General features: G+C 47.8%; 1 protein-coding gene across 4 annotated transcripts in view; it reads right to left on the bottom strand.

Moving 5' to 3' along the window:
• Nucleotides 1-16612, bottom strand: part of LOC118505150 (GATA zinc finger domain-containing protein 14) — an 88051-nt gene that overhangs the window by 11758 nt on the left and 59681 nt on the right. For all 4 annotated transcript variants that reach the window (XM_036040528.1, XM_036040531.1, XM_036040530.1 and 1 more), the window contains exons 3-9: nucleotides 1596-1700; nucleotides 1376-1500; nucleotides 1163-1260; nucleotides 877-1085; nucleotides 619-771; nucleotides 389-534; nucleotides 97-291 (exon numbers count right to left, since the gene is read on the bottom strand). In XM_036040528.1, the coding sequence (XP_035896421.1) occupies nucleotides 97-291; nucleotides 389-534; nucleotides 619-771; nucleotides 877-1085; nucleotides 1163-1260; nucleotides 1376-1500; nucleotides 1596-1700 (1031 nt within the window). The remainder of the gene's footprint in view (nucleotides 1-96; nucleotides 292-388; nucleotides 535-618; nucleotides 772-876; nucleotides 1086-1162; nucleotides 1261-1375; nucleotides 1501-1595; nucleotides 1701-16612) is intronic.

The following is a 16612-nucleotide window of genomic DNA, read 5'->3' as shown; positions in this document are numbered from 1 at the left end:
GAGAGAAACGATAAAGAAGAAACAACGTGAGATGAGGTGTCAAAATGTGAGTCGAGTGCTGGCGGGAAAGTGGAATAGCGCCTCGGGGGAACTTACGACTGTGCCGGTTGAGGTATTGAAACGGATTTGATTTCCTGCTGAATGTATTTCGGTGCATCGAACATCTTGTCCTCGGTCGGTGGATCGTTCATCACGCGCCGTGGCTGCCGGCGGGACGGTGTCCTGGTAAACGCGGGCGGGACTCGCTGTTGCGTCGAGAGGTCCTTCATCGATTGCCGCTCCGAACGGGCACTGGAAGCGAATGGGAACGGTATGGATGGGCTTAGTGCTCGCGAGAGCTGGCTGGTAAAGTGAATTCGAGTGGAAAACAGGATTCTACGGTGGATACCTGTACTTGCTGGCAAGTGTGCCGGTGGCCTGCATCGGTGCTACCCGTACCAGGCGGAAGAACGAATGGTGTTCCACGCAGCATTTCCACAGATGCTTGCAGGCGCTCTTTTTTGGTGTCTCGAAACCGTAAGTACTAACTTCATTCTGAGGACGAGAGTGATAGAAGCAATCGAAGAAATGCAGTCAGCATGGAGTGCTTCGGATTTTTCGCTGCACATCGCTACGTACGTTTTTATCACAGACGCGAAGCATAAAGTATCGTCCCTTGTAGTAGACCTTCGCTATCCGAGGCCAGTAGTAGTGTGCGACGGTGGTTTTATTTCGCAGCACCACGATTCCACCCGGCGTTAGGCCGAGAAAGTACTCCACACTGTCTTCACCCTGTGGACAAGAAAAAGCGAGAGGACGTTCGTAAGGATTAGCGGCATTAGCGGACACATGGAGGGAGAGGTGCAATAAAGATGAGGATATCCATCCATCACATACCAGCACCGGATGCAGATCCACACCGTACATGTCATGCCACTTGACTTTGTCCAGATAGTTGAACTCGGCCTGCGACGGGGACATTCCTTCCAGCTGAATGTGCAGCTCGTGGATGCGGCTTTCGATTTCCTTCGTTTGGTTGTTGAGCAACCGGAACTCGGACACGTAGCCGGGCGGATGTTTGCGTGGATCATAGTTACCAAGCTCGGCTGTAAAGGAGGCACATTTCAAACGATTATTTGCTGTTGCTGTGATCTAGTGTTGTTGGACGTAATTTGAGTCATACCCTGCACAACATACGCCCCGAGTTCCGCTGCGAGTTCGAACGAAACGGGCAGCCGTCCTTGAAGTATGTCCTGCTTCACCTGCAAATACAGCTGATACCTGGAATGGGCAGAGCGTCAGCAGAGAGGGGTTGATAATTAATTCCACAATTTATTGCCCATCCTTTGGGGCTTACGGTCCGTGGGAGGTCGTTCGGACGAACCCTCGTACTTACCTCGTAATTTCTTCGACAAGCTTGCAAGGATCGCAGGCGTAGAACTTGACGCCGAAGTATAGATCGTACGGCACTTTGCCCGCTTTCAGCTGGCGGGAAAGTCTTGCACCCGGATCCAGCCAATGCTGTAACGCCCACAAAGGGGAGGAAACACGTGTCAGAATAGACAACCTCCAAGGGTAAGGCTCCCTAAACCGAACCACAAACTAACGCTACTTACCGTCTGATTGTCCTGATCGATGTACCGGATCCCGAAGTAGGCAGTCTCTATCAGATTCAGCCGGGCGAAAACCACATCCAGCAAGGCTTGTCCGGGTAAATCGTCCTGTCCACACGATGGTGGCGTGACCGCATGGAAAAAAGCAGGAGTTGAAAAATGAAAAATAAATATTTGACAATCAAAATCCCCAACAAGCGCACGCGGTGGAACGCGGATAATTCCCGGAACCCAAAATTCACAGCCAGAGAAGTCAGAAATTAATGATTTGTTAGCGGACAGGTCGGCCGGGATTGGGATGCTGTAATGTCAGCTAGACAGACGCAGGCAGCAGAACAGCGTGCGTGGGGCGCGCGTTGCTGCGTACCGCGAATTGGAGTTCATTTCGAGCTAACATTTCGGCGCGATCCGAGGATCCGAGGATTATTTGCGTTTCATCATGTCAGGTTTCGAGGCGAACGCGGAGTTTTGTGTGTAATCATTCCGTTTGTTTGCTGGATAATGGTTTCCGGTGGCCATTGTTGTTGTGATGATAAATGTTGCCCTGGACATTGACGACGTCGACATAAAGGATTTCGAAGCGTCAGCGGTCCTCGCGTGGAAAATGATAAAATAAACAAAACAGCGCTCTCGATTTCGGGGCCTGCCGCATTCATTTCCATCCCCACGAGCAAATTGCAAAACAATGCAAAAGTTCAATTAATATCCTACCGCGCGGATGGAAGCGAAATGGGCTTTGGTGGTTTCGCTAGCCACCAATGAGTCAAATTTTGGGCGTATATATCGAGAACTAATTTGATTGCACCACCAGGAAGCCGGGTTCCGGGCTGAAATGAGCAGTCGAATTGCATTCGCCCGGAAACGAGGTCAATAGTGGGGTGTGGTATTGCTGTTGCACCGCGTGACAGCTGCACGCTGCTGACACATCTAGCTCATGTACGGCCCGTGTTTCGTTCGCCTTCAGTCGATGATAGATGGTGGACAGTGGTCGTCGTTTTAGTGGGTGAAGTCTACCCAGCATGGGAACCTTTTCTTTGATTTATACTTCCTGATCGTCTGGGCAGCGTTACGTAGCTTTTCTTTTTGCTCGTGCCTGCGATCGCCATAGAATTTTTGTACACAATAAATCGAGCCCCCATGTGGGACCCATACCTATATACGTGGCTGTCATTAAAGAACCATTGGAACGATTTGCAGTGTCATGCTGGACCCACGCGTTCTGACATCTTGAATGGGAGCCATGGGCAGGGTTACTCGCATCATCGTCCGTAGTGCGCCAATGTGTGAGGTTACGCAGGTGCTGGTGTGTGGAGTAATGTCCCTTGACCGCTGCACGATTGGCTTCACCAGACGGAGCACAACCATCTGGAAGTATCCGCTACAAATAGGAATCTTATTTCGCTCAAGCTCCGACCCGACAGCACACACTATCGTGCATGCCAATCTGGAAGACCGATGGTGCTAAGCACAATAAGAGCGCGTACGGTGAGAACTAGGACTTCCTGCTGCGCGTACCCAACCTCCTCCGGCCTCCTTTATCCGTACCCCTTGCCTTCATCGTACACCGTCATGAGTCAGCGAAGCGCATGGTACGGCACTCGAGCACCGCACAACTCTGTACGGGCGCAATAAGAAATGATAAATTGTCTGGCCAAGCTTTCGGGGGTAGCAGCACCCATGTTGGTGGGAATTTGCATTTGTTGGCGCGCGAGGCTCGTTAAGTCTGCGATGCATCACGCCACGCGGATGGACAGCTATGATGATGCGATTCGGAGCACCGGTTTGCATAGCGGGTCGCCATGTCAATGGACGCGCTGGAAGCCCAAATCTTGAGCTGAGCGCCATTCTTTTATTCAAATCTGACGGTGGCAAATGAAGATGGAACAAAGCCTTTGCGGGGTCGTTATAATTAGCTGCTGAAAAGGTGACATGCTTTCGCTACCTAAGCACTTAATTAATGTAATCTTCTGGTGAATGACATTGAAAGAAGCAGCTTCCTCCACCGGAGCTGCTTCTCTGAAACAGTGGGAAAAGTCAACGAATCGATAGCGACACCCAACCTTCAGGAGTAGCTCCGCAGTTGTCCGAAGCACAACTTTTCCGTTATCAGTGCAAATTAACTTTTCTGCAACAACCCTGCTCCTGGCGGCGAGGAGCAGACAATTCTCGCACAAAGCCAGCGAGCAACCTTTTCAGTGGAAAGTGGCTCCAGTTATTCTCGTCACGACGGTTGCGTTTTGCAGTGGATGAGTTGATGTACACCCGTTTGCCTTACGCTGCGTTGTCCTGAGTGTTCCGCCGTTCCGGTAGCCGTTTCGCATGCCATCTCGCAGTATCCGCGAAGCGTTGGTTTATGATGTCGTTAATCTTATTTCAAGACTTATTGTGCACTCATTTTTCACAACCGCCAAACGGATCGAGCGACGATAGAGGCGACGGTATGCTCATGTTGCACCACTTGCATGTCTGGCACGGATGCTTGGCACCTTGGTTTGGTGAGATAACCCTAGAGCGGCCCGATTTGGTGCTAAGGTGCTTTAATGAGGGCAAACAACGTTTCGAACGTTTTCATTTGCTATAATGTTTTCTATAAAAATTTATACTGGTTATAGCATTATACAGTTATATTCAGTATTGTCAGTCATTCCAAATATACTATAATCCATAATCTTTAGTAGCCAGTCGTTTTAGTGTAATATTTATAGCACATCTCGAGTCTGAAGAGCTCTGCGTCAAAGGAAACCAGCTTTTTCAGTTCTTTAAAGAGCGAGTAGTGGGGACACAATTGGATCTTGCAGTTTCGCCAAATTATCTTAGCTTGTGTAGAGCGAAGCGTGCCTCGAAAACTTCTAGTTAGTCGCTTAATCTAATCAACATCAGTAAAATATGGCCGTGAGCCTTCCCTAACAAGACTTAATAGAATTAAAATCTATGCACCATCTTAAATGATTTACTTTAACATATTGTAACTTCCATAAACATCCACATAACATGGATCACATCCGAGTACTACGTCAGCTCGCTTATCACACAACAAAACGCCGCCAGCTAGTACATGGAGTTTGAGTATTGTTCTACAAAACCCACGACAAATGATGCAAACCACAAACACAACACGCTTCGATTACCGGGAAAAGAGGCTTGCGTAGGGCAGATCATTAATATGCAACCGCTGCAGTTACCCACATGTACACGGGAGCATCGAAGCAGCATTGATAAGACGCGCCGTCTGTCTCTGCCTGATCCTGCGTTTCGCTGGCGACTGCGAAGGCTTTTCAATTGCCGATCGGCGCAGACAAACTGACTGCACCCGGTGGCCTTGCATTAATATTGATGGGATTTAAATTACGTCCCGAGCTGGGCACGGAAACCTGCCGGCAACAATAGTGTCTTTCACGACGTCGTTTCAGCTTAGCAGAGCTCGAATTGGTGGAATGTTTCCCTGCTCCATTGGTTGCGGCTCTGCGAGAAGGAGATGGCGACGGTTTGTAAGTGATGGATGCAACGATTCATCGATCATCCGTTTTGCCTGTGGTTGCACCCTGGGTCACAATCGATTACGGCTTGGCTGTCGGAACTAATCGGCCGCCGGTTCTCATCCTCCGTAGCCTTCGGGATGACTGTTGACCCCGTAGGTAAATAAATAAAAACACACGGGTCTCAAAATTCCGCAACACATGCCACACTCGATCTTTCCGAAGTTTTGCGTTAATTTGCTAAGTTCTCACTGGCAAATAAATTGCAAACTTCATTGTGATTGATTTTCGGAGCAAAAAAGCGGTGAAGCAAAAGCCGGAATCAATCACACAGATCGAATGCACTTCTTCACCATCAATGAACTACTACTAGCACTACTTCACGGTTCCAGGGACTAAACCGTCCTCTTTGATGTGTCATTTAATCTTCGCAAAAGATCGTACAGATAATTGAAAACGTGACGTTTTCCCGGCAGCTTCATTCCAAGCTTCTGGACCAAAATTTTCTCGTCCGAACCGGCAAAAGGCAAGCGAAGCGAAATGTGATGCTCTGTGATGCTTGCTCATCCACCGTTCTTCCCGGGATCTTGCCGGGTGCAGAAAGCTGCCAGGTTTAACAGGTGGTTGAAAATGGTGACTTTCTGTTCGTATTTCCCGCTGTCGCCACCCCCGACACTCCCCTCCCCGGAGAGAGAGAGAGATACGGCAGAACCTCTGTCAAGACTCTGTCATCATCTATTTAAGTGAACTTTTGTGCTCCACATTTTCCGGCTCCGGGATTTTAGGTCTGCCCTTTGCCGTTGCTTTTGACTTTAGGGCGTTTGGAGCGTCCACCAGCAAAAAAAGGAGTCCGGAGTTGGTTTTTTTGGTGTGCACGTTGAAGTTGAACGGGAATTCATTTGTGTGCACCGGAATAAGGACGGGAAATTGAACACACAATTCGGCAAACAAGAGTAAATGAAGGAAAAATTCTGTTTGTGCAGCAAAATGGTGAGCAAATGGAAACGGTTTTCCTCATTTTGTCGGCAGCTCCATTGTTCTGCAAAGTGTTTGCAGTGCTGCCCTGTGGTGAGTTTTAAGAATCTTATTACAATTCATTAATAATAGAGCCATCAGCTTATAATGGCTGCTCGCGCTTCACAACCACTGTGGTGGTCACGAATTATGCGTGAGAAGTTTCGTAACCTCGAGGTAAGGTCATGTTTTATTCAATGTCATAAACATCCAAACAAAGGCTTTGGTCTCCGGGGCATTGTCGATGGCTGTCGTTTGTTCCGGTTTGGTGGTGCTTCCGCTTTCTTACAGTGTAAATGTGTCGGGGAATCTTTGGAGCCCTATCTGTCACGGAACGAACAGCCGGAGGAATAATTATAAATGTTCCACGAAAGGTAAACATTTTATCTAATTTGTTGACGCTGCTTTGCATTGAATAGAGTTTCCCAGCTGGATGACGTTATGGTGTGGGCATGTAGAGCAATTTATAGGCGGCTGTCACGGCTGTCCGTTCCGAACCAGAGCCGAGGATCTGGACTAAGCAGTTGCTCTTTTCGGGCAGAAAGCCCGCTGTACATAAGCTCACACGCGATAATGAAGTCGTTCGGTATAAATCACTGCCAGAGCTGCTGAGCTCTTGTGGTTCCCAAATTTCGTGATGACACCGAGCAGCGTAAAGTGAAAGATAAATACCCCCCAATCATGCATCTCATTGCACACAGAGTTAGTGCTAATAGTGGACGAACGTTCGCCGATTGCATACTGCCAGGCGTCGTCACATCATCCACACGACGGTACGGCGTGTCGTTGCAACTGAATTGAAAGAAGGAAACATAATTTGTATAAACGCATCAATCACGCAAACGAGATGCACCGCGCCAGGCGGAAACAGATTTCGCAAGGACGACGCGCATTCAGACGATGACGATGGTCACTTTAATGAGATATAGGCTATTACACTCGGGGGTTCTTCATCGACCTCCAGAGTCGCGGCACGTTTCCCATGCCAACAGCTTCGCTCCGGCTTTTCGGAGAGCTGAGAAGGAAAAGGATTGAAGCTTTTTTGCGCTTCATTAGTGATGGGAAAACGTTGCCCACATCAATGGGACTGACGAGCGGGATGAAGTTGGCACGGCCTTGGCCCAAACGATGACCTTGGCATCAGGTCCCATCTCTCGTTGGACACGTAATTTGCTTACCCACAATCGATGTGTCTCCCACTTGCACTTTGACTTAATTATGTGCCTGCCCCCTTATGCTTCGATTGAGCTGCACAACAGAGCCACAATAGTACAATAATCTGCAGCCGTCCAGCGAACCAGCGACAATCCGCACAATGCTCGGTGCCATTAATCATTGCTGTGCACTGTTGCGTGCGTGTACTGTCATGGCCTTTGGGACAATTTCAAACTCCATCAAGCACGTTTCCGGCCCGACACTTCGGATGGGTGTGCTTCTTGGTGGTGGATTAAATTCCACCCCACACCACTGGGCAGCGGCGAATCGGTCAGACGATCGTTTCCAATTTTGGCCGATCGTGACACCGGATCGCACTCATACGCCACCCGCTAATGATTCTTAATTCAATTTTGAAGAAGAGGAAAACGAAAAAAAGTGGAGCTCATTAAAACCGTCTGTACACCGGATGGCGTAACAAAAGTCGCGAATCGATTGCCTGGCGATGGGGCCAGGCCAGGACGGGCCGGGCAGAAGAAGGAGGAGTGGGAAATTAAGCATTAATCACACATCTTCCAAGCTCAAGCGTCGCCGTCGTCGTCGACTTGGGACGGGCTGAACGCCTTCAGTCTGCGACCACAGAACGCAGACAAGCCAATCAGTCGCGTTTGGCGGCTTTCGGCATTGCGAATGTGACGGTGTGTCGCTGATTTTACCCTTTCATCGACGCTAATTGATCGCTTCGGCTAAACACCGGCAGAGACCTGTCAGCTCACTGCAGACACGGCCGGTTGGAATGGATTTCTTCGGCGTTCGACCGTTCGAGTTGCAGTCGGTTGCATCGAAACGAGCGTCTGTTGAATCGAAACGCGCTTCGTGACATGTGTGAGAAGCGGCCCAAACCGAACACTCAACACCTGACAAAACAAGATCCCTTTTAGGAGGGTAGAAGGTGTTAGCAACAGCACACTCGGCACACTCGTACTTGGATTCCCATTTGTCAAGATCTTTCGAACGGTGCGAATGGCAATCGGGGAAAAAAAAAAACCGAAGCGAAGAGTCGATAAAAAATAATCAAATGAACCAAATCAATTAAACAATGATCGATATCGCAATTTAACCATCCGTGGCACTGCGTGTTTTTGTTGGGCTTGCTGGTTATTGAACATTCCCGTCACGTATTTATTTATGTGACCTATTTAAATGCTTCCTTCCTGTTCAATGGGCACACACACACACATTTTAAAAATACACGAACCGGCGATGCTTGAAGCAGCGAGGATTGTTATGAGGTGTGGCGAATAAATAACATTGGTTTGCAATGAATTTAATTACCATAAAAATGGCATCATTTGATAAGCGGCTTTTATCAGCGCGCGCCGAATGCATCGAGCGATGATGAATTGTGTACCGATAGAACGGTTTGTGTTGCAAGGCGTGCGGAAAAAGAGATGGAAAATTGTTGTTTGATAATGTCGATTTAATAATATATTTTATCAATTTGGCAAGTTAAAGATGTTCCGCTCATTACAAGCCCTTAGGCTCTTATGGAAGGGCGAATGCTATTACTAAAAGGTGTTTGCATAACTATGGGCGTTTGTACTCATTACTAAACGCATAAAAATTCGGTGATGGAGGCAATCTTATAAGCGAACAATACTAAGCTATGTTTTCATAAAAATGGTATTTTTCATTTGTTTTGTAAGAACGCGCCTCAAATTATGCAATCCGTAAAGCAAATTGGCTTGAATCTCAAGTTGTTATCGTTCATTAGCTGTTGTACCAAATCAGCTTTAAAAATTAGTCAAAAATCAATCAATCGAGAAATACTTATTATTTAACAATGGGAATGTGCCTGAATTTATGCAATCCTCAGTAAAAAATAAGATATTTCTCAAGATACTATCGTTTGCTAGCTAATTTTGCATTAAAATTTCTTGCAAAGCTAGTTGAACAAAAATCCATTAGGGCTGTATTACTATTAAGCTTCATTGAGTTGGATTAGTAGTTTCGTTTCTTATAAATCGAAGCACTTTCCAGAAATGCTCTCAACAGATCCCGTGCTCAAATGTTGAAAGCTCAAAGCTTACCCAGCGTGAGACCTTTACGACCAGTACGATTAACGAGTAGCTCAATACGAGCACCACACAATATTGCGAGCAGCAAGGCTAGAAAAGTGCATCCTGGCGAAAGTTTATCACAGTCGGCGAAGGATCACTTCACCGCGGATAGGGACACTTGATAACAATAATGGGCTCTACCGGTTAGAGATCCTTTTTCCCGGTGTAAGGATGAAACTTTTCTCGATACTGCCACGCTCGTTGAATGGTTGCAAACAGGGAAACTAACTCACAAACACACACCAATAAAAAAGTGCTGTGCTCGAAAGGCGAAACTTAGCCAACCATAAATAGACACCGCTATAAATTACATTAATTAAAGCAAGCGCAAGCGGCTCGGGGTAGTGGGGCTAGTGCACGCAGCTCTTGTGGACACATTTTGTAGCAGCTTTCGACACAAAAGTTGTTCAACAGTGTCACTGGCAGAGTTTCGATTTGATGGAAGCGCAGCGCTTTAAAAATGCGGGCAAAACCCCCGCCCAGAACATACTAAGCAGTGTAACATCAAACTCCACTGGCAATGGTTTCGCTCGAGCGGGCGGTTCATGCGGTTTTAATTTGAAACTTCCACAATTCTACTTGAGACATGTGCAGCGGAAACGAAAATTAAAAAGCAAATGCCATGCGCACGACCTCGTCGTTTTTTTTTCGTTGCTCATGATTTAGCATTAATTGGCAGATTTTTATCAGGTTATTTTCATAAATTTCGCAAAACAACACTCAGTTCCGCTTGGGAAGCCGGTTGAGCATCATGCTTTTCCCATGCTCACCAAGGCAGCGTACAAGATGTGGCCTGCGATTCGTAATCGACAGTTGGCAATGAAGAAGCGAACCGCACCGTTTGATCGTTTTATGTGACATTAATGATCGTTCTGTGATGAAAAATTGACTAGCAACCAGCCGCCCGCCGCAGTGAAGGCCACGGTTGATGATTCACTTCGCGTTTCGATAAGTGTTAATTAAAACCCATTCATAAGCGCTCGAAGGAACGCAGAGCGGGCTCATATGTGGTTCGGCCCGATGCACTTCTTTTCAACGGCGGAACAGCACCAACTCGTACCGCTCAATCTCGAGCCAGGCAGCGACCCGTATCTCAATCAATATGTTTTCATTCCGCGAATGTTGCTTCGGCGACTGGAGTTCCTTCCACTGGCAGGCGATCATCGTGCCTCCCACGTGTACGACTCCGGCTCGGCAGTCCAGTCCAGTCGACATAATTATGGTCATTGTGCACCACCACCATCACCGGGTGTATCGCGCACTGGTAATCTTCTTTATTTACCACTTTTTAATAGGATTGCTGTTTTTTTGTTGCACTGTGCATTCTTTTAATGGAATCGTTTACATCGCTCGTTCGATTCACACCATGGCGCGGACGCCAACCGAAGACCAGCTGCAGCAATTGCACGGTACGACGGCCGGATTCGACAGCATGGGAAGAGCCTGGGTACTCCAATTGGCGGAATGGTGTGCTTCCGTGCTTGATTTATGGAGCGTACTCATCCCCACCGGGTAGGGCACAACAGTCCTAGAGACTTGTACACAGTAACGCGGTCCCCATCGCTCGATTCACTCGATTAAGTTAAGGTTTGGTAGGGATAGTCGACGCGCGGATGAGCGTCTCGGCCGAGAGTAGCAGACAAACAGTAACGAATCGCATTCGTATCATATAAATCGAACCACATTTGCAGCCGCGCTGAGAGGGCTATCTTTATTTAATGCGATCGATAAATCACCCAACCGGGCAAAAGTCGACAATATTTACTCAAATACAGTGCCCGTTTATCATCGCCGCCGCCTAGGGTTCGCGCGTGCAGTTTATTGTTCATTTGTCCGCGGTGGTGAATGATCGTGTAATGTGATAAAATTATCATCAATGGTAAGGGTTGTGTGCTGGGTGGCAAGAAAAATACAACCGAACCCCCGGCATGCTTTTGGTTGACTTTGCCCGCACTGGTGAGTCAAATCTATTTGGAAGGGAAGGTCTCGCGGGGGAAAGGATGGTAAGGAGAGGAGATGGGAGGAGGGGAGCAACAAAAATCAAAGGCGAGGCCCAATCATGCTTGTCCGATTGAACTCATTAATAATTCAAGAGTCCATTTTCGGTGGGGGATCGTAATTGCTTAAGGAATCGAAATTGGTGCCGAACCTACCGAGCCTGCGAATTCAAGAAACCGACCGAATGTTTTTAAACGGCAAGAGTACACGCTTTGGTTGTCAAATGACAAACAGCAAAAAAGACTCTAACAGATCGTGCCGGTCTTTTGATTAGCCATCTAGACTAAAGACTGGTAGCGGTGTCCAATGCAGCCGCGCACTGCACGAGTTCCCACCGGCGACATGATAAATTTATGTACATTTGCTCCATGTAAAAGAAAAAGCTCGCCCGCTAATATCAATTGAGATATTCCATTCTTTGCGAGAGTGCGCTGGCTGGAGGGTGTTGGGGGTCGCACAAGTGGCGTTAAGTGCATGGGACAGTATGAACGTGTTGAAAAATTAATCGTGACTGCAATTCGATTCCTTCGCAGGACTGTGAGCAGCATGAGTGGGCCACGGAGCCGAACTGGACTGAGTTATGTATGCTGGTGAGCGTTCCGAAGCTGGTAGTAGTAGTAGTAGTGGTAGAAGTAGTAGCAGCCGGTGACTAATTTGACACATGTCACGTTAGTTTAGTGTCGCGGTCGGTAAACCTCAGCGACAGTGGCGTTGGCACCGAATTCGATGCTGCAAATGTCGCACCGCTCCCAAGAAACGTCCGCTGGTTTGTTTGGTTCCGTTGCCTTCCGGTACATCGTTACCGGGTCGATGGTAATTACAGTAAAATATGATTTCCTTGAACTTATTGCGCACACAGTAATAAGAATCATCAAGTGCTGCAGGCATTGCAGGCCATCACCATCATTCAATCGTTCGTTTAACTCGGGCTGGATGCATCGCGGAAGGAGACCTCCCCCGAAAGCGAGTTGGAGGCTAAAAGAGTTAGTTGCATTTTCCTACTAACAAGGGTGCTTGCCATCATTTATCTTGCAACCCCCTTCGGAACTCCAGCCTGTGTGTGTATACCGTTAGAGAGAAAATCCCATTCATTGTTACGCATTACGCATCCGTGCAAAGCGCGGTTAGACCATAGCAGAGGTGCATCAGCTCATCACACATCCCGGAGGCCCGGAGGCCATCTTCGGGCCCACCGTCGGTCGACAGAAAGGAAAAACGGTTTCTAGTTTATTAAAAACCTACAAACGACGCCGGTTAATTGCACACCGCGTATCGATTAATCATCTCCGGACCCTATTTATCCGTACGCTCGTACTCAGCACAGCACCCGGCCGAAGGACCGCCGATAGCATCGAAAGTCAATAGACAATTTCCCGACCCTCGAGACTCAGGGTTTTGCGGTACCTCCACAAGCAGAAGACGTGTGGTGCATTCTAGCGGTCGTTTGATAAGTATCTTACTTTGCCGCTCGATCGATAACGCGATGGACTGCGCTTCGTTCGCTTCTCCGGAGCACAGCGTATCGTACACGCTGGTGGATCCGTTGTGGCCAAACTGTTGCGGCTTCGTGCCGGCTATATCGCTCAGTTACGCTTTTCCCACCGATGCACGGGCGGTACACGAAGGGGTTGGAAGCGGTGGTGCGAGGAATTTATATCAATTTAATAATCTATTAATTTGAATGTTTCGATCATGTTCACGTTCGCCGCGCGAATCAGCGGGCGATTGCGTTACAGTAGCCGGGCGAAGAACCATCGGTTAAACCACTAAACGACGCTCGGGTGCGGTAACGGTACGATATGGCATACGGCCAAGTTATGCAATCCCTGCCATATGGGGTGGTAATGGGGTTTTGCTTTCTCAGGGCCTGTTTCCACGATAAACCCGTCGTATCATTTCGCTGATTGCTTTCTTGCGCTCAACGTTCGATAAGCACCGTCGGCAGATGAAGCAACGAGATGTAAGTGGATATTGATATTAAAGCTACAGGTATTAAAGCCCGATGTGTCTTGAGGTACTTAAGCTGGATGAAACGGTTCCAATTTAAACCCATTCACTTCCTGATAAGCAGCCTGGCCGAGTTCCATCCATGTTTCGTACCTGCAAATGAAAGAAAAGAGAGAAAAGAAGCCGTCAGACGTACGTTTCTCATCATGGACACAGTGACAGTAATTACGGACCGGCCTTCCTACCACGAACCGGGTACAGAACGAACCGGATTACAACTGTGTTGTGTTTGACATTTGTCAACGACATCGGGGCCAGCATCCAGCTGCTTTCTTACTAGTGCGGATTTGTGCAAGAAGGGTGTGAGTCAATTAGAACTAAACGAGAGCCTGTGACGGTTCTAATTAGGTGGTGGAGTGAGCCAGTGAGCGAGTGTTTGTGTTTGTAGTTTTGCTGTCTTTCCTGTCACGTTGTTGTTTGTTTGTATTAAACGTTTAACCAGCTGGCAACGACAGGTAAGGATAATGTTTACCGTACTTGATGGTCAGGCAATACTTCACCGTCGTTGCGTGGAATATCTTTTCTTTCCGAACGTATTACATGGTTGCGAAAATGCTTTGGGTGTAGAAGAAAGCATTTTCAAAGAGGAACTGTGCAAAATGGTTCAAGCTTTTTCTAATTATGAGGTGACGTGTTATGACGTTGGGTTTCAATTAGTACTGAGGCTGACCTATTGTGCTTCAAAGTCGACTAAGGGGAGATATGTAAACAAAAGCTGTTGTAGTGTTCCGTCACTATAATTATAGCGACACGATCCACTGTTTACAATAAAAGATCCAGTACTTGTTGGGGTGGAATCCTCCCAGTTTGATCCGAACAATGAGTCTACGTGTTCGATATTCACAATAGCCACATTCAATCACGGTTCTATCGTTCCGACACTATCCTCCAAACCTCCGAGCTTTCCCATAAAACAACCGGTTGTAGCCACTTCTTCGTATTTCCCTTCCTTTTGTACTCGATACAATTCAATTCTTAATCGGAACCCCCCAGTCCAGTTCACAAATCAAGACGAATGGTTCCAAGCACCGGAAGAACTTTTACGCCACAGCAGTGTGGATTAAATCCGGTGTACGAATAATTTCAGCCAGTAAGCAGACCTGATGACTAGTCAACTTTCCGAAAGGAGAAAATTCGCTTCCCAGCTGGTCTGTGGAGCGTATGGGTCCGTATATACACTCCTGAACGGAACGGATTTGCGGTTATCGTTTCATTTTGTTGGTGATCTCCGGCCGCCCGATGCAGTCACCCATATATTACACACACACGCAAAAAGCCGGGAAGCCAACTAACAATGGGAACCTTCGGAAAGATTACACGACTACACGAGGATTCTTGTACGCGCCTGTATTTTGGTCTTTGATTCCATTACACCACCGACCGTTGAGGACTCCAACCTGGGCAACGGTGGGCGTAATTTATTTGTCTCAATTTAATGCGATACTTCCGATGGTCGAATGTTCCCCCTTAGTAAACGCTTCACACACCAGGTTCTGTACGGGTAGGTTCGGTGTAGGGATCCCCCCGGATGGCTTGGCAATTGACCAGCATTGAATGGGTAAGCTCTCCCTCTCAGCATCGTGTTTTGTATGACATCGGTTTGCCGGTCGGATGGTTGCAATGCCGGGCGGTCACACACAGGTCGGATGTCATGTATCGATTGAACATGGTATGCTGTTCGGTAGCACCAAGAAAGCTCGATTTCAAGCAAAGGACACGTCGGTCCAACGTCCCGGGGTTGTCTGCACTGTTTGGGCATAAATTCCGGAACTGCGCCATCCGGTGCGCTCTGTTTGCCTGTGCTCTCGTGCTCGGCAAAAGGCTTTTGCGGAACCGTTGCCAACTGTGTCCCGGTGCGTCTTTATGGTCGAATTTATGGTAATGTGAGGTATGGGTTTCCTTCCAACAATTCTTCTACTTCGTTGTTGTCGCCGGGTGCCATTGTTTGCGCACAACAACGAGCGGGGCCAAATGAGCTGGTCTGAAATATAACCTCAACCAAATCGGAGCAGCTTTTCCGGTTGGGTTTTTCGGGTGCTTGGTACGAAAAATGTATCCACTTCCGGTAACATGATACACGCTGCTACGCTTTGGTGGGTACATGGGAACAGCATTCAGATTGTACGACACTGCAGTAATGATCCAAAATCCGACAAATAAACCAGTCCGCAAAACCTCAGGATCAATATTTTTGAAGTAATTTGTTTACCGTCCTCGTCGGGTGGAGCTCATTGCTTTTTGATTCCACTAGGACGGCAATCCTTACAGGAAGCACACATCTTCACAGGACAATCGCCTTTTTTTAAATCGTAAACTAAATGCATTCCACATCCACCCGTGAGGAACGCCTCAGCAATTGCTTCCTACGGTGTTTGTGGGAGAGAAAGAATAGACATCGCCCACTTCCGCTTCCGACCTGTGCCTGGCTCAAGCAGGTGGGCAGGTTTTTTGTGTGGGACGTGAACAAGGGAAAAACAAAACCACCGGCCCAGGCCCTTGAACATACAGGAAAAAAGGGCCTGAACAAGGAAAGTTGCGTTTATGAGTGGTTTTTCAGGGGAGCTCGGGAAAGAATGAGTGGCACTTGCATTCTCCGGTCTGCTGACTAGCTGCGTTCCGATGTGTGGCGTTTTTTTTTGTTGTTGCTCAAACATTTTTCCACATCCACATCAACTCTCTGCGCGTCGTCGTTGTTGTTCTTTTCACCGGTTTTATCCTACCCATTAGCCGTCCGTCGTCAACAGTGCCGGCGGCTGTCAACTCTCTTATCTCATCTATTTCTCAAAAACCAACCGCGTGTCTCGTACCAGGCTCCAGCCAGGGCACTTCTCACCTTTCGCGTTGCGTGGAAAATGCGTTGGAAAAGCCCCGGTTTGGGTGGTGGCTTTTATCTGTTCACAGTTCCGTTACGCTCATCACAGTCCGCTCTCGCTCGTTCTCCCTCTCTCGGTGAGTGGCACTTTTCTTTGCGGGCAAATATTTGTTTTGTTTTTCCACGTTGTTGCATTACAGAGTGGTGTGTACGGGTGAGCTTTCCGCCACCATATTGTTCGGAGGCGCACAGATTTTTAAAGGCTATGATTAAATTAATTTACCCCCAACTGTGTGCCGTATCCTTAACCGCTGAAGTACCGTTGGCGTACAAACCGTGACAAATGAAGTGGGAAAATCACGAACGCGGTCCTTTATTTTCTTACCAATGGAAAATACGAAAAACATTGCCCAAACCATACCAAAGCAGCAACAAAAA

This window comes from Anopheles stephensi, chromosome 2, assembly GCF_013141755.1.
Source record: "Anopheles stephensi strain Indian chromosome 2, UCI_ANSTEP_V1.0, whole genome shotgun sequence".
NCBI lineage: Eukaryota > Metazoa > Arthropoda > Insecta > Diptera > Culicidae > Anopheles > Anopheles stephensi.
Note: the sequence above shows the minus strand (reverse complement) of the source record. Positions and strands in the feature narration are given on the sequence as shown.